At 34.4% G+C, this 23,954-nt stretch overlaps 1 protein-coding gene and 1 non-coding gene across 8 annotated transcripts in view; one reads left to right on the forward strand and one right to left on the reverse strand.

Annotated features, from left to right (window-relative positions):
* HLTF (helicase like transcription factor) overlaps nt 1-23,954 on the reverse strand; it is a 58,634-nt gene that overhangs the window by 15,602 nt on the left and 19,078 nt on the right. For 5 of the 7 annotated variants that reach the window (XR_009054291.1, XM_057738721.1, XM_057738719.1 and 2 more), the window contains exons 9-18: nt 22,346-22,421; nt 20,907-20,997; nt 19,233-19,312; nt 19,105-19,149; nt 18,145-18,234; nt 12,090-12,187; nt 6,501-6,644; nt 4,987-5,125; nt 3,777-3,912; nt 2,086-2,265 (exon numbers count right to left, since the gene is read on the reverse strand). Coding sequence is in view for 6 of the 7 variants with exons in the window: in XM_057738721.1 (XP_057594704.1) it covers nt 2,086-2,265; nt 3,777-3,912; nt 4,987-5,125; nt 6,501-6,644; nt 12,090-12,187; nt 18,145-18,234; nt 19,105-19,149; nt 19,233-19,312; nt 20,907-20,997; nt 22,346-22,421 (1,079 nt within the window). In the remaining variant the exon portion in view is untranslated. The remainder of the gene's footprint in view (nt 1-2,085; nt 2,266-3,776; nt 3,913-4,986; nt 5,126-6,500; nt 6,645-12,089; nt 12,188-18,144; nt 18,235-19,104; nt 19,150-19,232; nt 19,313-20,906; nt 20,998-22,345; nt 22,422-23,954) is intronic. The other 2 variants (XM_057738722.1, XM_057738724.1) reach the window with 1 other exon arrangement.
* Nucleotides 16,349-16,452, forward strand: LOC130856170 (U6 spliceosomal RNA). Its single transcript, XR_009054466.1, has one exon. It is a non-coding gene; the product is annotated as a U6 spliceosomal RNA (small nuclear RNA).

Consider the following 23,954-nt stretch of genomic DNA (forward strand, 5'->3'; position numbering starts at 1 on the left):
TTCAAAGGCAAACTTCATGAAAAATGGTCTACCCCTATAGCTGCTATTTCTTTGCAATCTCTTTACTCCTACAATTTGGCTACGTATCTCATTATTCTAGTGAAACTATCCTGGGCGTTTACACCAGTAACTTCTGAATCACCAAATTATTGGATTGGCCAAAAAGTTCCTTCAGTTTTCCAGTAAAAAATAAAAAACACATTTTTCATTTTCAACAAGAACTTTCTTGAACAGTGTATTCACCCTTTTGTTACACTACCTTCTACCATTTTTCAGGCAACTTCATAATTCCATCTTCCCCAAACTTTTTATGTTTTTGAGCAAAGACCTGTTCCAGGTGCCTTTTACAGTCTTCCAGGGAATTGAAATTCTTTCCATTAAGAGAATTTTGTAAAGACCAAAATAAATGGAAATCCGAAGGTGCAATGTCTGGTGAATATGGCAGCTGAATCAGAACTTCCAAGCCAAGCTGTAACAGCTTGGTCATCAAAGAAACATGCGGTCTTTCTTTTACCCTGATGGAAGATTATGAATTTTCTGTTGACTAATTCCAGATGCTCTTCGTCGAGTGTTGCTTTCAGTTTGCCTAACTGGGAGCAGTACTTGTTCAAATTAATTATTTGGTTTCCAGAAGGAGCTCTAATAGAGGAATCCCTTCCAATCCCACCATATACACAACATCACCTTCTCTGGATGAAGACTGGCTTTTGGTGTGGTTGGTGGTGGTTCATTTCACCTGCGTCACAATCTCTTCCATTCCACATTATTGTATAGTACCCACTTTTCATTGCCCATCACAATTTTTTTTTTAAAACAGAACATTTTCGTTACGTTTAAGTAGATAATCGCATGTGGAAATATGGTCAAGAAGGTTTTTTCATATTATACATATAGCTGATTCACATAGTTGTATAGCAGAAATTAACACGTTTTAAAGCAATTATAAAGATGTATAAAAAAAAAATCCGAAAAAAAAAAAAAAAAAGGTTTTTTCACTTACCTTATGTGGAACCCAAACATCAAAATGATTAACGTAACCAAGCTGGTGCAAATGTTTTCAATGCCTGATTTGGATATTTTGAGTATGTCGGCTATTTCCCACGTGGTAAAACACTGACTATTCTCAATTAATGTCTCGATTTGATCGTTATCAACTTCAACTGGTCTACCTGACCGTAGAGCATCGTCCAGCGAGAAATCTCCAGCACAAAACTTCGCAAACCCCTTTTGACACATTCAATCAGTCACAGCACCTTCTTCATACACTGCATAAATTTTTGGCATTTCAGTTGCATTCTTACCTTTCTTTAAATAATAAAGCATAATATGCCAAAAATGGTGGGTTTTTTCCTTCCATCTTCAATATTAAAATGGCTACACAAAAATTCACCAATTTTGGTAAGTTTTTTTTTTTTTTAATGCACTCTGATAGGACAGCTGTCACAATACAATCCAACAAAACTATTTCAAATGAAGTTAAAGACAACTAAGCGCTACTAGAGCCATCACATGGAAAAAAAACAAACGGAAGTTTTGGCCAAGCCAATAATTAGCCTTTACTAAGTCTCTGCACTGTATGACACTACTGACCATATCCCTCTTTCTTGATTACGATCTTTACTGGGATTCTGCAAGTTTTCTCTACTTTCTTCATACATCTCCCCTTGACAGAATCTCCTCCAGTGGCTCTTCTTTATTCTCCTATGTCTTAAATGTGGAACATTCCCCCAAGTTTTAGTCCTTAATAGGTTTATTCTCTCTGTATATATCCTTCTCTCAATGTTTTTAATCTTCTCCCATGACACAGAATCAGGAAGAGAAGCAAGCAAGGTCTTCTGATTAGCAATTCAAAACTTGCCATTTCATGTAAACTTTTTTCCTAACTTAAGGAATTACTTACCTGGTGAATTATAATATTATTTCACTCACTTCAACTATTAATTTGTAAAAAGTAGTTTAAATAGTTAAAAAAACAAATTATACTTCAGTGTACATAAGACTTTATTGCTAACATACCTAAAAAATGCTATTCAATTAGTTAACAAAGAAAATAAAAACTAATTTCTAAAATGACCTTCTCCATACCTTCCAATAGTAGCTCTGCCTTCATTTTTCACAGACTGATAAATCTTTCTCTCTTCATCTGAAAGTGTAATGTGCTGAATAAATACTTTACGTTCTGGTAACTCCAAAACAGGTTTTCCTTTAATTTTGCTCGTCTTTGTTCTTCTAAGTGTAATATTTTTAATTAGGGACTGTAAACGCCTAGTCAAAATAAAACAAATAATTATATAACTTTTTATTCCTATATAAGTTGATTCAATGAGAACAAAAAATATTTTAATCTATTACTGTTTTATAACCTTAGCAAAGATTTTTTTAAAAAAACTCTTATTTGGGGTTTTATCCAATCTGATAACGACAGACATATTCTACAAAGAGAAAAATCAAAGCAACAAAATACATTTAAATTTGCCCTCAATTCAGTACCTGACACAGTTTAGTCTTCTATCCTGTTCTTATTTTTCTTAAGCTCTTCTTCCCAGTTTTCTAACACTAACCCTTTTAACGTCTCAATTCTGTCCACTATACCACCCACTGTTTGACACGCAAATTCTTAATAAGCACCTATAAAGCGCAAGGTATTATACTAAATGTCATAAATACATAAATATGAGTAAAATCTTATCTTCTAAAAGTTTACCCAGTAATATAAAAATCAAGGTACATAAAATAAGTATTTTTTATAAAGTAATAAGTGCCAAAAATAAAAATAAAAACATGACGTGACAATTCAGAAGAGGGATAAATGCCATCTAGATTCTACAACCTTTATAATCTCTTTTCTCAATACCAGAAAAAAAAAAGGAAACAACTCATTAAGATTTTTTTCCTAACACTGAAATATAAATACAATTTCTTAAATTAGAATTTAAATAGTTGATTCTGAGGAATTAAGTAGACACTATTGCAAACTAGGTTAGTGGCTTCTGAACCTTTTCCACTATAACCCACAGTAAGAAACACATTTTACTCCATCCAACAAACATATACACAAACAATACACACATATAACAGAAACAAACATTTCACAAAATACTTACTGATTAGTGATGCACTCTGCTATTTTCCTAAATCTTCTAAATTTTCTTCAATGAACAGCTATAATGCGAGTTGCCACCTTAATGATTTCACAAAATGCTAATGAATCCTAAACCCTCTGAAAACCACTGCTCTAAGGCAAAAAATCTGAACCACATTAGCCTAGAACCTCGCAAAATGCCTATCACCAAGTTGATATTTATGTTCTCAACTTTTGTCTATCTCCACCAGAAACAACTTTCTCGCTTGTAAAACTCTTGTTAATGTCACTGTTATCACATCGTTCAGTTATCACTATACAAAGCTATATAAGATAAGCTATGAAAATTTAGTGCATATTGGATTTTCTGAGTATATACTGTTTTCCCTGTCACTGCTTAATTTATTAATGGTAGTTTTGAGGGTAAGAGCAATACACAAACACCATATAGCTTTGCCTTCCTTCACAGTTTTGACCAAAATCAGAGGAAAGGATGGAAGTGGTAGTTAGACATTTTTATCTCCCCAAACAAGAATCATTAGATTTTAACAATCTAAGGCATTAAGCTACTGTAAACACTTTTTGGAGAGAAAAGCCAACAGTCAGATTAAAATAGTAATGAAAGTGGCAACCGGTTCAAGCTGCTAACAATTATTTGTAGCTAATATTAATCGGTTGTCATGAAATTACTTACCTAAGTCCTCCTTCATCTCCCATTGTGACAGGACGCTGTATTGTTCTATGCCACCATTCTCTATCAAGAAATGGTTTAAGTTTTAAAAAGGAAAGAAGAGACCACAAGTCCTTTAAAGAATTCTGAATTGGAGTGCCTAAAAAGAACAGAAAACTGTTATAACTCTACAGCCAGAGTACACAATTAAAATATCCACCTTCCCAATTAACGAAGGCAACACTTGAAAATGGGCACTTCCTTTGAAGCACACCCACTAACTATTAAAATAAGCTGTGACTAAAATCCTTTCTTAAACATTTACACAGTCTCAAAATACAGTTTGGCTCTAATTTTTAGCTCTCACTTACCATACTAACAAAAAGACCACAGATTCTGTAAACTCAACTTTCTCCTGATTAAGAAGAACATTTGCTCGGGACTTCCTTGGTGGTGCAGTGGTTAAGAATCCACCTGCCAATGCAGGGGACACGGGTTCGATTTCTGGGCCAGGAAGATCCCACATGCCGCAGAGCAACTAAGCCTATGTGCCACAAGTACTGAGCCTGCGCTCTAGAGCCCACGAGCCTCAACTATTTAGCCAGAGTGCCGCAACTACTGAAGCCCGTGCGCCTAGTGCCTGTGCTCCATAACAAGAGAAGCCACCTCAATGAGAAGCCTGCACACCGCAACGAAGAGTAGCCCCCACTCGCCACAACTAGAGAAAGCCCATGTGCAGCAACGAAGAGCCAACACAGCCAATGAATAAATAAATAATAAATAAATAAATTTATTAAAAAAAAAAGAAAACATTTGCTTATTTGATTTTTAAATCAGTAGCACTAGCAAGAAGAAAAAAACTAATTTGAGTTTATATTCTTGTCCTCATCTTCCAACACAGGTTCATGAGTAGCAAACAAGCTCCAAGATGGGAAGTAGAGAAATCAAGATTCTCACTGGAGGATTAAAGGGGCTACAGTTCCAAAGTTCAAAAATAAGTCTAGTGACTGTTTCATAAAGGAACTATAATTCAAATGTTGCTTTATCATGAGCAGTTATGGTAAAAAATAAAAAAAGTCAAAATGTTTTATTAAATGATTTCTATAATTGATTCTGGGGGGAGACTTTACACCCACTTGAAGTTTACAAAATTACCTCATAACTTACTTAAGCATTCATATTTGGGAATTAATTTTTTAAGTATATTATGTATATATATAAAATATATCATTACCTGTCAATACCCATCTTCTTTCTGCCTCTAAATCAAGTACAGCTTTTGTCTGCTGAGCATTTGGATTTCGTATGGCATGTCCTTCATCCAGGATTACTCTTAGCCACCTTATGCTATGTAATGGACTATCGGATTTAGTCTAAAATAAATGTTTCATATGAATTAAAAACACAGGAAAGTAAAATAATACTTTAGGTAATTTGATAAGTAATATGAGTTCTTCTTTAATATCATCACTTACTATGTGGTAGGTACTGCTTTAAGCACTATATATATTAAATTATTGAATGCTCACAAACTTATTAAGTATTATTACTTCTATTTTACAGATGAGAAAATTGAAGCACCAAGTTGTGACATATGTTGCTCAAAGTAGGTACCACAGCTAGGAAGTGCAGAGCTAGCATCCAAACCCAGGTAATTGAGCTCTCTGCTGAGACCTTGGTTCAAGACACTGAGCTATTCTGCCTCAGATTCAAACATATGATGATATAAAAATTATCGTTTATAAGAATTATTTGAATGTAACATAACTGCTTTCTTTTATGTAAAAGTTAATGTTCTTACCTGAAGACTAAATTTTTACAATAAAGTATCTTGGAAAACACTTTAACTTAACAACTAGAATTATAGGTAAATAATTAAGAATTCTAAATGAACTAGGAAATACAAATTTCAGATACAAAAAAGCTTATTTTTAAATTGAGATAAACAATTATCAAATCACTGTGACAGAAAATAATATTCCATAATGTTAGAAAAAGTAAGAATTCATTTAAAAATTGCTATATACTTAATTACAATTCAAATTTAAAAATTTAAGTGTTCTAAATATAAAATATTTCTAAATTATTATCTAAAGGAAATTGAACTTTTTTTTTTGGAAAAGTATTAAAAAACAATTTCCTCTTGGGGGGGACTAGAAAGGCAGAGATGCAGCAACACCCTTCAAGAGGTGACCCCCAGTGCCAGCCCTCCATACCAGTACACGAGAGACAGGCAGCCCCATACTCCAGAGGACGGGGTCCCTGGGCTCAGCTGTTGGGCTGGGAGGACAGTCTGATGCTTGAATCTCCCCATCTATGCAGTGATAGTGTGGTAAATGCCACACCTGAAGAAACCCATGAAACTCCTGATTCAGAGATCCTTAATTTGGGGCTAGAGCCCGCAGGTGAGATTCAGGGCACTCCCACCAATTCCTGAAATTATATACAAAATTATGTGGATATATATGCATGTGAATGCTTCTGAAAAAAGGATCTAGAGCAGCACTATCCAATAGGAATGTTGTGCAAGCCACATACGTCGTATTAAATTTTCCAGTAGCCACTCTTTAAAGAGCAACACGATACAGGTGAAATTAATTTTAATAAAATATTTTATTTAAAAAAATTTCCTATTTACTTCCTATATATTAGGGAAGAATATAAAGCCTGAATTTTAGAACACTTTATAAGCCTGAAACAATTTCTTAAGTTCAACTTCTGAAAATCTCTGAGTATCAACATACTTACTCCATAGTCATGAGTTAAAATATTGTATGTAGTCAAAACAATATCCTGTTTTGAAAGCAAGGCCGGGTCTCTAACACGATCAGGACCGTAATAAACATAAAAATTCAAGTGCACATCTGATTTTATATGCTGTCCAAACTGGTCCTAAAAGAAAGTTAGAAATATTTTAGTAATAAGTAGGTCAGTGTCAGGTTCAATATTTCTAGATTATTATAAAATGTACTGTCTTGGCAGTAGTGTCACAAATCAAACTACTAAAATTGCATAAAAACAAGTTCCATGTAGTCTAAACTAAAACAACATAATGATAATAACAATACTAGTTATTTTATTGCCAGGGAAACTGACATATATACAATAATAATACATTATATAAATTTTGCCTGGGCCTAGCAGTGAGTAGCTACTTCATTTTTAGAAGGAAAAAGCAACCAAGATTTTTTTAAATAGTAATTAAGTTTTTCTTAATTTAATATTTTACAAAAAGGATCTTTAATGCTTCCAGTTGGTGACTTCATAATATCAAAACTAAACAGTAAAAGAACAGTAAGCAATATTTTCATGAATGTAGGTAAAGATTCAAGCACAGTATCCATCCATTCATTTATTATAGGCCTACTATTTGCCAGGTATCAACCAGAAAGGTGGTACAGCTAAAGAGAAAAATAAGACCTGGTCCCTGACCTCCTTGACAACATGATCAGTTTTAAAAACTTGAGGGTTTTTTGTTTTGTTTTGTTTTAACTCATGAAAACAACAAATCTGGGAGATTCTGAGCAGGAAAAAGAAAATGATTACAAAGAGAGAGAAGACACTAAAGAGACATAGCTGGGAAGCTATTAGGTGAAAAATGATGAAAAACAATGAAGACCTAAACCAGAATGGAAAAAGTAAGAACAGATGGAAAAAGTAAGAACAGAATGGAAAGGACCAGTGTAAGAGACAGGGACTGAATGGGACCTGAGAACTAATTAAATGTGGGACATGAAGAAAAGGGAGAAGACAAAAGAAAACTCTGATACTTAAAATAACTACTACAAGAGCTGCGTGATAAAGACACAGAGAAGTTTAAAAAAAGGGAAAGCAGGCATAAAGATGAGAAAGAGATAATGAGTATTATTATTTTAGACATTTAAAATTTTTGGTCACCATAGAATATCTGACTGGAGAAATGTACTATAAAAATTTAAATACTGGCCTATGATGCAAGTGTAGATATGGACTTCAAAGTTATCAGCAGACAGTACATGAAGCTATAGGAATGAATAACATTTTCTAAGGAGAACAAATACACTGAGAAAATCAGGTTGGGGAAGAGCCTACAGAGAGTAATATTTAAAGAGCAAAGCTTATGCTTCTACTGGGAGATAAAACATGCTGTCTCGGATGATTTAAAATATTTTCAGCAAAGAAAAAAATAAAACAAATGTGGTGAACTTTCAATTCTTGAATCTAGATGACTAATGGAGACCTCGTTACAAATTTTCAAAAAATAGTGGGATAGCAAACAAAATCCTGGGTGGGGGACCAAAGAATATCAAAGTTTCAAGAACTAATACAAGATCAATTTTCTAATTTGTAATTTATGTTTATTCCCTCTCTTCACCAAAAGGATTAAAGATGATTTACAATATAACACATAAGAAAAGTAATAAAAGGGAAACAAAGTCAGGGCAGAGGAAAAGAAAAAGGGAACTCACTGGACATGGCAACAATGAAGTCTTTGAAGGCCTTCATAAAGAGTTTCTGTGGAGGGTAGGAGCAAAAACCAGACTTACTGTGGACTAAAGAGAGAATGAAATCTGAAACTGTAAAGGCAAAAATACAGAGAAAAGAGGATAAAACATGAAAGAGTAAAGGTGAAAATACAGAGAATTTTATCAAGAAATCTGGTGGAAAACGAAAGCAGAAAGAGAACAGTATGAGAAAACTGAATCAATGCGTTGCCTTGAAATGGAACAGAGAATATTTGTGGAAAGATTAGACTTGACATAAAAGAAAATTAACTCTTTTGGAGAAAGAGAACTAGAGTACTGAGTTTCTAGTCACTATGCTAGGGTAGGTGGGTCGGTCGGTGGATAGGTGTGTGTGTGTGTCTGTGAATGAAATAGGTGTTATTTAATTTTGCACTGGGAGAATAAGTGACCTGTCTAAATATTCAGAAAAAGTGTGTGGTGTAAGTGAGATTGGTATCTTACTCCTTTAACTGGATTCTTTCCCATGTCTGAAGACAAAGAAGGGAAGATAAGGTACCTCTAGCCTGCTTATTACGATGCTAGGTTATGTTACTGGGGGGTTTGGAAGAGAGCAGCTTGTGGAGAGATTAAAAAATTCTACTTCTTATCCCTATATGCTCAACTACCACTCATTCCTTTAAAAATCAGTTTTTCCATAACCTCATTAAGTATGACTTTGCTAAGGTTTCCTTTCCTAAGTTTACATGTTAAATTTTTGGCTTTTTTTCAAATATAAATTATAATGAAATACTAATTACCCATTTAAAAAATACATATCCACACCCCCAAGCACTTAAAGAAATCACTATTCTTTTGTTTATACCTCCATTAATACCTGTAAATCTCATGCTAAAACTGCCACTCAAGTGCCTTTGTACTGTCTTTCCAGCAATGGATCACACATCAAAAGAAATAGCATATGATCAAGACAGTATGGTACTGGCACAAAAACAGAAAGGAAGATCAATGGAATAGAATAGAGAACTCAGAAGTAAGCCCAAACACATATGGGCACCTTATCTTTGACAAAGGAGGCACGAGTATACAATGGAAAAAAGACAGCCTCTTCAATAAGTGGTGCTGGGAAAATTGGACAGCTACATGTAAAAGAATGACATTAGAACACTTCCTAACACCATACACAAAAATAAACTCCAAATGGATTAAAGACCTACATGTAAGGCCAGACACTATCAAACTCCTAGAGGAAAACATAGGCAGAACCCTCTATGACATTTATCAAAGCAAGATCCTTTTTGACCCACCTCCTAGAATCATGGAAATAAAATCAAGAATAAACAAATGGGACCTCATGAAACTTAAAAGCTTTTGCACAGCGAAAGAAACCATAAACAAGACTAAAAGGCAACCCTCAGAATGGGAAAAAATAATTGCCTATGAAACAACGGACAAAGGATTAACCTCCAAAATATACAAGCAGCTCATGAAGCTTCATACCAAAAAAGCAAATAACCCAATCCACAAATGGGCAGAAGACCTAAATAGATATTTCTCCAAAGAAGACATACAGTTGGCCAACAAACACATGAAAAGATGCTCAACATCACTAATCATCAGAGAAATGCAAGTCAAAGCCACAATGAGGTATCACCTCACACCAATCAGAATGGCCATCATCACAAAATCTGGAAACAACAAATGTTGGAGAGGGTGTGGAGAAAAGGGAACTCTCCTGCACTGCTGGTGGGAATGTAAGTTGGTCCAGCCACTATGGAAAACAATTTGGAGGTTCCTTAAAAAACTACAAATAGAACTACCATATGATCCAGTCATCCCACTACTGGGCATATACCCAAAGAAAACCATAATCCCAAAAGAAACTTGTACCACAATGTTTATTGCAGCACTATTTACAATAGCCAGGACATGGAAGCAACCTAAATGTCCATCAACAAATGAATGGATAAAGAAGATGTGGCATATATATACAATGGAATATTACTCAGCTATAAAAAGGGATGAGATGGAGCTATATGTAATGAGGTGGATAGAACTACAATCTGTCATACAGAGTGAAGTAAATCAGAAAGAGAAGGACAAATATTGTATGCTAACTCACATATACGGAATCTAAAAATGGTACTGATGAACTCAGTGACAAGAACAAGGACGCAGATACAGAGAATGGACTGGAGAACTTGAGGTATGGGAGGGGGCTGGGGGTGAAGGGGAAACTGAGACGAAGCGAGAGAGTAGTACAGACATATATATACTACCAACTGTAAAACAGACAGTCAGTGGGAAGTTGTTGTATAACAAAGGGAGTCCAACTCGAGGATGGAAGATGCCTTAGAGGACTGGGGCGGGGAGGGTGGGGGGGGGACTCGAGGTGGGGGGGGAGTCAAGGAAGGGAGGGAATACGGGGATATGTGTATAAAAACAGATGACTGAACTTGGTGTACCCCCAAAAAAATAAAAAAAAAAAAAGAAAGAAATAGCATAGCTTTGTTGGAATAAAAAAATGAGCAAGAGAGAATTAAAACCCATTCTGGTCCTAACAGGAAAAATGACACTAATGAGGAGATGGTGTAATTAAAAAAAAAAATAAATACCAAAACTTATAATTAAAAGATAAGAGCCAAAGAAGGCAAAGCTACATAAAAGTCAAGAAGATATGAAAGAGGTCACAGAATTTGACAATCGGACAGTAACTACTAATCTTTTCCAAGGAAATTTAGAGAAACTGGTGGCAGCAGCCAAATTACAATGAGCTAAGGAGTTAGTAAATAAAAGCATAAAGTGGAAATTAAACCCCAAGAGTTATGACAGTGAAGGCAAGAAGAGTAGCAACTTAAAAGGTGAGACATAATCAAGAAAAAGTATTTTAAAATGAAAAAGATATGAGTATGTTTCATGAAAGAGCCAGTGGCGAGATACTGAATAACCAGGCAAGGGGAAAAATAACAGACAAAATGCAAAAGCAGAAAGAGATGGAATCTAATATACAGACTAAGGTATTGATCTTACAAAGAACAGGACCTCTTCCACCTCTGAGATTAGAGGAGGAAAGGCCAGGAGAGATGCAGATAACCTTGGAGATGGCAAGAATGGAAGTTCACATCCAGTGGTCTTTATGTTCACAATATTTCCAACGGAGTCATTATTTCTTTATAACATGCAGCTTGAAGCTCAAACTGGAAAGGAAATAGAACCAAGATGCTCCTACACGTAACACATAAAGAGGTTCTATTCTAATGTAATGTCTTAGAACAGAAAAGCAATCTGGAAAAAAAAAAAAAAGACTATTTTCTGGTGGGTAGCCTTAAAAGCATAGGCTCTAAAGTCAGAATGTTGGAGACTATATCTTAGCTCCATCATTTACTGGCTGGATGACCTCAGGCATGTTACTTAATTTCTGTTTCAATTTGATCACCTGGAAAATGAGAATAACAGTTCTGAGGATTAAATGAGAAAATCTATGAAAAGAGCTTAGGGAAAAACTGAGCACACAGGAGCTCACTAAATGTTACAAGCTGTTATAAAAACAAAAGTTACATTAGTGGTATTCTTAAAAAAGAGATTCAAAAGAAGAGAGAGATTCCAACAGTTCATAAATATGGTGTGGTCTTAAATTATATGCCTTTCATACTTTGGGGGATAGAAATGGAAGAGGCAGAAGTACAAGCCAAATCCTATGATAGCAACTGACAATGTTTACTATAAATTTTCAAAGAAAAATTACTTCAATTCAGCAAGTGTAACCCCATTTAACAATTACTTGAATTTTTAAATGTAAAGTGCTGATCAAGCATATTTCTCCCAATGAACGACTTTTTAGAGTGTAAGACAAATATAAATTATATCATATTTTTAAAGGGCTATGAAGACTTACAATCCAGTTGCTTAACACAGAAAGTGGACAAATGATCAGTGTTGTTCTTGGTCTCTCTTCAACATCAGTTTTCTTTGAACTCTCCATTGCAGATGCTCCTGAAAGAATGAATCAGTGACACATTCTTCAGCTGTTTTTTTTTTCCCCTCAAACATACATAAGTCAATAAAGATATGACAAAAATGTGCCTCTATGAAGAGAAATTAGAAAGAATTAAAATGAAGGACTTCTGTTTCTAGCCATAATGAAGTAACATGATGGACTAGATTTTACCTTGCAACTTTATTTTTTTTTTAAAGATTTATTTTATTATTTATGATTTATTTTTGGCTGCATTGGGGCTTCATTGCTGCACATGGGCTTTCTCTAGCTGTGGTGAGCAGGGGCTACTCTTTGTTGTGGTGCGTGGGTTTCTCATTGTGGTGGCTTCTCTTGTTGTGGTCCACAGGCTCTAGGCACACGGGCTTCAGGAGCTGCGGTGTGTGGACTCAATGGTTGTGGCAGACAGGCTTAGTTGCTCTGAGGCATGTGGGATCTTCCAGGAGCATAGATCGAACCCGTGTCCCCTGCACTGGAAGGTGGATTCTTAACCACTGCACCACCAGGGAAGCCCTATCTTGCAACTTTATACAACTAAAAATCCAGATAGTGACTATTTATGGGGGAAGGTTTAGGACTATGACTGGACTTCCCAGTTTGGAATATCTCCTAATACTCGTTAGGTTATTCACAGTTATTAAAGGGAACATTTGTTTTGTGCAGTTTTCTGAATTTGTAATACAGTTAAAATGGTAGCCAGACTCCAGCATGGCCCCCAATGATACCTACTTCCTGACAGTGGCAGCCTTGTGAGTCCCCTCCCACACTCAACTAGGGTTGGTCTATGTGACCAATTGGATATGGTAGAAATGATACTATATCACTTCTGAGATTAAGTTATAAAAAATACACTTCTGTCTTAGGTGCTGCTCTCCCTCTGGGGGAAGCCAGCTGCCATATTGTGAGGACACTCAGACAGCCTATGGAAGGACACATGATGATTTTATTTTCCATTCCCCATCAGACAGTACTTACATTATTTCCAATATTTCACTAAAATAATGTGGTAATGAAAACTATTTTTTCACATTTCCTAGTAGATATAAAGACAGAGTTCTAGGTCATGTATCCTTGGCTTCATTATATTCGGCCTACTTGCTCTCTTCATGGTAATTCACACTTCCATCCACCGTGCATTCTTGTTGCTATACAACCTTGCCTACACTTGACACTGTGAGATTCTTTTTAATTTTCTGGCCACACCTCATGGCTTGTAGTATCTTAGTTCCCCGACCAGGGATTGAACCTGGGCCCGCTGGCAGTGAGAGCGCAGAGCTCTAAGCAGTGGAACACCAGGGAATTCCCTGAGAGTTTTTTTAATATCTGTAAACATGATGTATGAGATAGTATCTTGCTGTTCCTTTAATTTGCATTTACCCAATGATTGAGTCTGTCTATCCTTTCCCTATGTTTACTGGTTACTTGGCTTTCTTTCCATGGACTGTACATTTATATTCTTAGTGTCTATTTCCCTATTGGGCTGTCTTTTTCTAATTGATTTGTAAAGGATTCTTTACATATTCTAGATACTAATCCATGCTACACTTAGCAGAAATTTTTCTTAAGCCTTATCATTCTTCACTTTACGGTGCCTTTTGATGCACAGAAATTTAAAATGTAGCATAATTTAATCAATCTTTTCCTCATTACTTTTTGTGTCTTAAATTTAAGAAACCACTATCTACCACAGGATACTCACTGATATTTGTTTCTATTCTGCTTCTCTTTCAGAAATATGGTTTTTTGATACTATCACAGCTATGATTTTTCAAGTTACTCTCATATCACAGCTATGTGTCTGCAACAGAAAGCGACTTTTTCCTGTGAACTTAATTCTATCTCAATTGAAAATTCCACATTTCTTTTTTCATTTATTTATTGGCCACACCACATGGCACCACACGGCATGCAGAACTTCCCTGACCAGTGATCAAATCTGTGCCCTCTGCATTGGAAGTGCAGAGTCTTAACCACTGGACCACCTGGGAAGTCCCACACTTCCTAAAATTTCTAAAGTTAGGGTCAAGAGTAATCTAAAACCTATATTTCCTATTCCTAATTGTCTGATTTTTATATCAAAGTCAACTATTTCTCATCTTTCTTTGTTAGCTCAAACATCACCTTCTTAAACAGGCACCTTCGGTCAATCTTTATTTCACTATCCTCCTTTATTTTCTTCACAGCATTTACTAATTAAAATTATGCCTTATATATTTAGGTGCTCCTATGTTGGGTGCACATACATTTACAATTATTCTATCTCCTTCTTGGATTGGTTCCTTACCCATTATGTAGTGTTCTTCTTTGTCTCTTGCAACAATCTTTATTTTAAAGTCTACTTTGTCTGATATAAGTATTGCTACTTGAGCTTTTGATTTCTATTAGCATGGAATACCTTTTTCCAACCCCTAATTTTCAGTATGTGTGTGTCCCTAGATCTCTTATAGGCAGCATATATATGGGTTTTGTTTTTGTATCCATTCAGCCACTCTATGTCTTTTGATTGGAACATTTAGTCCATTTACATTTAAGGTAATTACTGATACAGATCTTCTTAACGCCATTTTGTTAATTGTTTTGGATTTCTTTTTGTAGGTTTTTTTCCTCTTTCTTCTTTTGTTCTCTTGTTATGTGATGACTTTCTTTAGTGTCATGTTTCCATGCCTTTTCTTTAGTGTGTGTATATTTCTATAGATTTTTGGTTTGCGGTTACCATAGCAGTTTATACATACACATGATTGTTTTAAGCTGCTGATGTCAATTTCAAATGCATTTAAAAAAGCCCCTCATGATTACTGTTTTCGAGATCATATTTTACATCTAATTGTTTTGTGTATCCCTTAACTGATTATTGTGGACATAGATGATTTTACTATTAGCTTTACTATTAGCTACCTACTAGCTTTGTATGAGAATGATTTCCTACTTACTTTAAGTTTGCCTTTCCTGGTGAGTTTTTTCATTTCTTAATTTTCTTGTTTCTAGTTGTGGCTTTTCCTTTTTAGCCTAGAAAAGTTCCTTTAACAACTGCTGTAAAGCTGGTTTGGTGGTGAACTCTTTCAGCTTTTGCTTGTCTATAAAGCTTTTGATTTCTCCATCAAATCTGAAGAAGACTCTTGCTGGGTAGAGTATTCTTGGTTGTAGGCTGTTCCCTTTCATCACTGTAAATAAGTCATGCCACTCCCTTCTGGCCTGCAGAATTTCTGCTGAAAAATCAGCTGATAGCCTTAAGGGAGTTCCCTGGTATGTTAATTGCTGCTTTTCCCTTGCTGCATTTAATATTCTCTCTTTATCTTTAGTTTTTGCCATTTTAATTACAATGTGTCTTGGCATGTTCCTCTTTGGATTTATCTTGTACGGGACTCTCTGTGCTTCCTTGATTTGGGTGACTGTTTCCTTTCGCAGGTTAGGGTTTTAGCTTTTACGTCTCAGGCCTTTTCTCTCGCTCTTCTCCTTCTGGGACCCGTATAATGCGAATATTAGTGCACCTGATGTTTTCCCAGAGGTCTCTTAAGGTATCCTCATTTCTTTTAATTTTTTCTTTTTTCTGTTCAGCAGCAATGATTTTCACAGCACTGCTCTGTGACTTCAGACTATACCACAAAGGTACAGTAATCAAAACAGTATGGTACCGGCACAAACACAGACACATAGATCAACGGAACAGGATAGAGAGCCCAAAAATAAACTCACACACTTATGGTCACTTAATCTACGACAAAAAAAAGGACAAGAATATACAATGGAGAAAAGACAGTCTCTTCAATAAGTGGTGCTGGGAAAACTACATGTAAAAGAATGAAAATAGAACATTCTCTAACACCACATACAAAAATAAACTCAAAATAGACACCCTAAACGTAAGGCTGGATACTAGGAAATTCCTTAAAGAAAACAGGCAGAACACTGACATAAATCACAGCAGTATTTTTTGGATCTATCTCCTAAAGGAAATAACAGCAAAAATAAACAAATGGGACCTAATTAAACTTAAAATCTTTTGCACAGCAAAGGAAACCATCGACAAAACAAAAAGGCAGCCTACTAAATGGGAGAATATATTTGCAAATGATATGGCTGATAAGGGACTAATATCCAACATATATAAACAGTGCACACACTCAATATCAAAAAAGACAATCTGATTGCAAAATGGGAAGGTGCTTGTTCCAGCAGCACATATACTAAAATTGGAATGATACAGAGATTAGCATGGCCCCTGCACAAGGATGACATGCAAATTCATGAAGTGTTCCATATTTAAAAAAAAAGAAAAGAAAAGAAAAATGGGCAGAAGAGTTGAAGAGTCATTTTTCCAAAAAGGAAATGTAGATGGCCAACAGGCACAGGAAAATATGCTCAACATCGCTAATCATCAGGGAAATGCAAATCAAAACTGCAAAGAGATATCACCTCACACCTGTCAGAATGGCTATCATCACAAAGAAGACAAATAACAAAAGTTGGTGAAGGATGTAGAGAAAAGGGAACCCTCATACACTGTTCGTGGGAATGTAAATTGGTGCAGCCACTGTGGAAAACAGTATGTAAGTTTCTCAAAAAACTGAAAATAGAACTACCATATGACCCAGCAATTCCACTCTTGGGTATACAACCAAAAAAGATAACACTAATTCTAAGAAATACATACACCCTCAATGTTCACAGCAGCATTATTTACAATTGCTAAGATATGGAAGCAACCTAAGTGTCCATCAGCAGATGAATGCATAAAGGAGATGTAATACACACACACATTGGAATATTACTCAGCCATTAAAAAGAATGAAATTTGGGGAACTGCCTGGTGGTCCAGCCTCTAGGACTTGGCTGCTTACACTGCCATGGCCTGAGTTTGATCCCTGGTAGGTGAACTAAGATCCCACAAGCCATGGAGTGCAGCCAAAAAAAAATTTTTTTTAGTAAATAAATAAAACAGTGTTTTAAAAAACAAAAAACAAAATTTTGCCATTTGCAGCAACATGAAATGGACTTGAAAGGCATTATGCTAAGTGAAATAAGTCAGACAGAGAAGACAAATATCACTTATATGTGGAATCTAAAAAATACAACAAACTAGTGAATATAACAAAAAAGCAGACTCACAGATATAGAGAACTAGCGGTTACCAGTGGGGAGAAGGAATAGGGAAGGGACAGCGTAGGGGTAGGGGAGTAAGAGGTACAAACTATTAGGTATAAGATAAGCTACAAGGATATATGGTACAACACAGGGAATATAGCCAATATTTTATAATAACTATAGAGTACTACCTTTAAAAATTGTGAATCACTATATTGTACACCTGTAACATATATTATAGAGCCACAACTATACTTCAATAAAAAAATTAAAAAATTTTAATTATATGTTTACTTGTCTATTTTGCTCCCCCCATCACTAGACATAAGCTCCATGAAAATGGACTTTTGTCTGCTGTATCTCCAACATGTAAAATGGAGGATACCAAGGTGCAGAGATATAACTTGTCCCAGATCACCTTAACCACAGTTCACTCTCTTTCCATTTTAAATATTCAGACTCTTAAGCAGTGTCATTTTCCTATGAATTACAAAATATAAACTAATAATAAAGATCACTTACATTTTTAATTGAAAAGCAAATTCTTCTCATACCAAAAAATTAAATCTTTATAATAATTCTAATTAATCTAAATGAAATTAAGCTCTAAAGCAGCCATAAATTGATCTGTGCTTTTACTAGAAAAAATACTTCTGCTACTCAGATGAATAAGGGACCTCCTCCCATCATATTTTTGACCTAACTAAAACAAACAGAATAGGAAAATACATCAAAGTGCACTTTTAAAAATGAGACTTTTTTCTTTTCTATAATTTCTTGTAATATGGTTTTATAACTTTTGTCATTAAAATTTTCTTTGAAAAAGAAAAAAAACAAACCAAACAGAAGCTAAAAACCCAGCAGATTTACTTACTCTTTTTCAACATTTTCTTTTTTGTTGCAGGGGTAGATGAAGTAAGTGCACATGCAAACTCTACATCTTCTTTAACCTTAGAGGATCCTGCTGAAGTAAAAACCACAGAATCATTGAGATATTTGAAAACTAATTCTCTCCTGTACTTAAGTACAGGTACTTTCTAAGAATAGGAAATATACTACTACTTCCACACTTTCTTAAGAGCTTATATTATTAAATAAAAATAAAATAATTTCTAGTAACCAAATTGTCTCTTTTGACACTATCTTTCCAGCTCAGGGAAGAAATGTAGTCATTCATGATAGATTGTTGCTTCTCTTGAGAAAGAGATATGAAAGTAGAAGCAGCCATATGCAAAGTGATTCAGTTCCCCAGTGAAAGGAGAATATTTTCAATGAAACAGGAGTCTAACTTTTAATGAAGATGCTGCCAAATTTTCAGATCAGTCAATGGTGATGAGTTATTTTCTAAATGCAATACAATTTCTTAACTTATTAGGAATACAATACAATCAGATCAAGAGAAAAAGTAAAGTGTATGTTTGAAAGATAAGGAAAAAGTAAAGACACTCATTGAATATTTGTAAATCTGTATAATGTTAAGTAACAGCAATAGTAGTACCATACTGACAAGGAGGCAATCTCATCCTACTTTTGTAACTACAATTTATACGTATACAGAAAAGGTTTTATTGAAGTCATTTTGTTAGTAGAAACTATTTTGTTCCATCTAAAATTGGTTTAAATATATTCTCTTAGATTTTAATTTGAACCTATTCTTTCAATTTGCTTCATTCATTTAATACCCGTGGTAAGCATAAATAGTTCAAATGTAAAAAGCGGTCAAATTTAAGACCTATTACTAAAGAATTCCAAGCCAGACAGATACAAATCAACGATGTTTTAACTTTAATAATCTTTAAGTGTAGATTAGGGATACTGAGAAGTACATACGTACCTTTTACTCTGATTTTAGTCTCTGACTGTGTATTTTTCAGTTTGCCTAAAAACAAAACCAAATATAAGGTGGTCACACTAGAAAATTAAAATATAGGACATTACCAAATCAAACTTATTTCATATTACCTTTCATTTTCTGTGGCAATTCACCTATTTCAATTTCCTCTGAATCGCTGCTTTCAGTGTATTGTACAGCAGTTTTTCTCCTAAAATTAAGTATACCCAAATTTTTTATCAACCCAAAACAAAATGGGATATAAAAACTTATATTTAATAAATGTAATTAATACAAGTGCTTTTGTCCTTCCCCAGTTTATTTTTTGAAAACATTTCAAGGGAAAAAAGTTTTATTTGACAAATGAAAGTCAAATTTGCTAAAAGCATTTTGTTTTCATAGCCAGATGCATTCACTATACAAATGCAGTATCACTATTATTAAAATAAATTTGAGAAAGTAAACCATTCTAAAATAGTAATCCCTTCAACACTTTGTTCAATATTTGGTAATTCAATTAAAACACATATAAAACTAGAACAAAAAAGAAATGACTGATTATCAAAGAAAACCCTCCAATATAATGAAATAGGCAGCTAAGAGGCAAACATATAATTCTTTCACAATAAAATTTTTATAAATCCTGTGTAGAAACAGTACAGTATGGTGGTTAAGTGCCTAAGAACAATGGACTCTGAACTGAGACTGCCTAGATTCAAATCTCCATTCCACCATTTATTTGCTATGTGACTAAATTTAGACAAGTCACCTAATATTCTTCTAAGCTTCAGTTTCCTCACCTGGAGAATAGGAATAAAGACACAATCCACTTTGTAGGATACAATGTGTTACCACATGCAAAGCCTCTAAAATAATGCCTGTTACACAGTTAAGTATATATGTATTAGTTATAGTATATGTGTTGGTTGTTGTTGTTTTTCCCATGTCATCATTATTTCCACACCCTTTAATCTGAGCTGGTCTACCTAACATTGCTCTGTTACCCAGACTCATGGTCAGTTCAGAGTTACAAGATTTGAGATCCAGATGAGAGGAAAACTGATGAGTCCTGGTTTTGTGCTCAGTTCAGACAGGTATTAAAGACTGAGAACAATTAACAAAGCCCCAGTTTTGAAATTCCTATTGGTGGAATAGCTAAGAGGGACTCAGATCTGAAGTCATGCCTGCAGATATTGATGGTGGACAATAAAACACAAAAGCCAAATACTGAGATCTACCTCAGAGAGTAAATAAAATTTATAAAGTTAACAGATTCAAGTGGAGATCAGAGGGGCATAATGTGTTTTATTCAAATTCTCCCTCCGGTCTACATTAATATAATACTTTCCATAAATAACGTTATTATGTCTTATTTCCACTAAAGGTAAAGTGAGAAAGAACTCAGATGAACAGAGAACGCTTTTGTCAGGCCATCCAATAAATATTCATCAATTCTCAACTCCTCAAATTCATAAAGAAAACTCTTCTAAAGTCTTAACAAAAACGAAAAACCCAAGAGCTAGATCTCAGTTCCTACGTGAAAGAAATAAGAAAATAGGAGAAAGACAAGTGATTATTAAAAATTACTAATTCACCTCCTTTATATGTTAATATTACATTTTTTCACCTATAAAATGAGAACAGTCTACCTATTTAAGTCATAGTGACTTTAGCAATTTCAAACTAAAGAATGTATTTGAAAAAACTATGCAACTGAGATAATGGTCGTATCTCTCTCCTACATGTAAGAAAACAGAGAAAGAGTTTAAACATATTAAATAAAATCAAACCATAACAGAGTTTACCTTTTGGGGCGGGAGCTAGAGAATTCTGACTTGGGATATTTATTCTTTCCCTTGACATCTGAAATACTGGGTTCTCCACTACATCTAGATCCTCCCATTTCAAAGAAAAGGACAAATACACAGAGTATTAGTAAATTGTCTTAGACTAGCAGTATCCTTAAAACCATGGTTTTCCAACTCAATAGCTCAACTTTCTTAATATCTTCATTCCTATTCTTTCAATGAGCCAGCTATGCTCTCTACAGTTTCCTAATCTAGTATTTTCTCACTAAAAAGTACCTTCAATTTTTTTGTGCCCAGTCTTTCCCCTATAGTTATCTAGCCAATGCCCAAACTAGACGAATTTCCTGCTATACCAAGGCAGCTGAGAGCTGCTGGGAAAAAAAAAAAGAATAATAAACAGGTGGTATTATAACTGTACATTTTCTAATCTCAGTTGTCACCTTGTATCACTTAGCAACTCTTTTAACCTATCACACAGTCTCCCTACCCACACACCTGGATGATCTATACTACATTGGAACCTTAGATTTTTTTTTTAGCCCAGATTTTAAACTTTTATTCCCAGCAGATGACCTACTTCACTTTACAAAGAAAATCAGATGTCATCTTCTATAAATTATCAATTTTCTTACTTTTTTATTCCCTCAATTATCTATATTTTTCCTCAACCTTACTTCCTTTCCTTCTAATGCCAACTCATCTACCTATTTTCTAGATCTCATTTCCTCCCACAGGCCAACAAATTATTCTCTCCATTGTATACAAAATCTTTTCCTATCCATGGACTTCTTTCTTAAACTCCCCCCAAAACCCTCAATTCTGCCTCTCTTGCCAACTATTTTTCTCCTATCTCAAACGGCAAAATTCATAACAGTACACAGTTGTTATTTACAATTCTTCATCTACTAGTCTTATTTTAAAATATTTTCAGTCTTACTCTGCTCTAACCAATCCTTAGAAATTAATTTCATGAAAGTCACTGACTGCTAAATCCAAGCCATATAACTGTTAAATCCATAGATCTCTTTTCATTTCTCCTCTAATTTGGCTCTAACCTATCTTTCCATCTTTATCTGCTGTTATTCATGAATATTCATTAATATTCTGCTGTTATTCATTTACATTATAAATACCATTATAAATACTCTGAGGTCCCAGAGCAATATACCCTATGTTTTGTTTTGCTTTTAGCTGCCCTTTCACGGTTTTTCTATTTTTTTCTCAACTGAAAATGCTCTTCCTCAGTTTCTCAATGTGCTACCACCTGACTCCATCATCGCCTCCTTGATGAAATTTTTCCTGACTACCAGTCAGGAGATTCTTTAGAAAAAGATATCTGAAATTTTTGTACAGTACTAAGCCAGAGCTGGAATTACATCATTAAATTGGAAAAAATCTAAACCAAATATGGGGTCATGTTCAAAATTAAAGTTTACCTTTGATTAGTCCATCTGCCTTTTCACTGGTATTGTTCCCTCCAAGTTTCATAGATTCGTCGTAAACATTACATTCCTGGATGAAGAGGCATATTTCTTACATAGTACTGCTGTCAGTTTTAAGTAAACTTAAAAACGCTACCTATTCTATATTGCTTCACTTTATATAATAGAGACTACTTAAATTGCTACCCCATTCTGGAGCAATGGAAGGAGGTGCATTAAGAGGAAAAGTATACAAATTGATAAAAAATTTTTTCATCACAAGTATCTCAAAAAAGAAAACTAGTCTGTCTTAACCTTTTCAAAACCAATACAAAAAGCAAACCTCAATTATAAATGGCATATTAGTTACTGTGAGAAATATTCATGATATGGGATTTACTTTAGAATTAAAAGGAATTCTAAGATTACAAACTTTCAAACCAAGAGTCCCTAACTCAGTAGATCTTTAATGAGGCTGCCATTGTCATCCTTTTTTTCTGGAATTCCCAGGATGGGTAGGCCTAACAGTCATGTTTCAGAGTGTCTCCTCCCTTACTCTATCAGGGATTTTCCTGCCAACTCTGACTTTGTCCTCTTTACTTCATATGTTCTCCTTTGTTTCAAAATGCATCTATGTGTACATGAGCACAAGAACTTCTATAAAAGTAAAATTTTATAGTTCTCTGTGAAAATATTTTCAACTGAGTCTAGTAGGGCAGGGTTCCTCCAACCTTATTTTTAATTCTAGACTTGATTCTGTAGGTAGAAATGACAAATAAAATTGGGTTAAATTAAATTAATTCTTCCAGTTTACAAAGAAAGGTCATATTGTGAAAGGTAAGTAATATTTTGAATCAAGACCTCAGAGTGGTGTTCAGGATTGGTTAACAGGAATAAAATGTAATTTTTGCCTAGAATTAAAGCCAATAAAGGATATTTTATTTTAGTTTTTTAAAAAATAGAATTTTAAACATTTTATAAAATCCCTTTAAAGTTTATGTTTTACTAAAAATGTGGTTGAAAAGAAAATCCATCCCCTTTCAATGGTATGAGTCTAAATAAATTAAAAATCCAAGATGTACCACTTTTAGAGATATGTAACTAGAAGTTATTTAGATAATTCACTTTTTAAAGCATTAGCTCCAAGAAACTAATGTTAAAAATGCCTTTCATCATTCTACCCAGTCTTCTTCAATAATCAGTACAATCATTTATATTATATTAAATAGCACGCAAAAAAAAATTCAAAAGTTTATCTACAAATAGAGGATGTCCTTTACATTATTCTTCCATATTAAATACTCTCTCAGCAAGCCTTTTCTTCACAGAGTTCAAAGATATGCATATATAAAGTCCAACCTATCAAATCACACTATGTTCCAATCTCATGGAATTTAATAACATCTCACTCTGTACGCTTAGAATATTCAAATCTATCTGAAATAACGAAATTTCTGTTGCTTAAATAAAGGCTAAGCTGGAAATCACATTTTCAGCCTCAATTTTAAATAATATAGCAAACTAAATATCCTAAAACCTTCCTATTACATAACACATTAAATGCATGGCTGATCTTGGGGAAAAAGGGAAAGCCTTATTGACAATAGATAATTTTTAAATTGGT

The sequence above is a fragment of the Hippopotamus amphibius genome, chromosome 6 (genome assembly GCF_030028045.1).
Source record: "Hippopotamus amphibius kiboko isolate mHipAmp2 chromosome 6, mHipAmp2.hap2, whole genome shotgun sequence".
NCBI classification, from domain to species: domain Eukaryota; kingdom Metazoa; phylum Chordata; class Mammalia; order Artiodactyla; family Hippopotamidae; genus Hippopotamus; species Hippopotamus amphibius.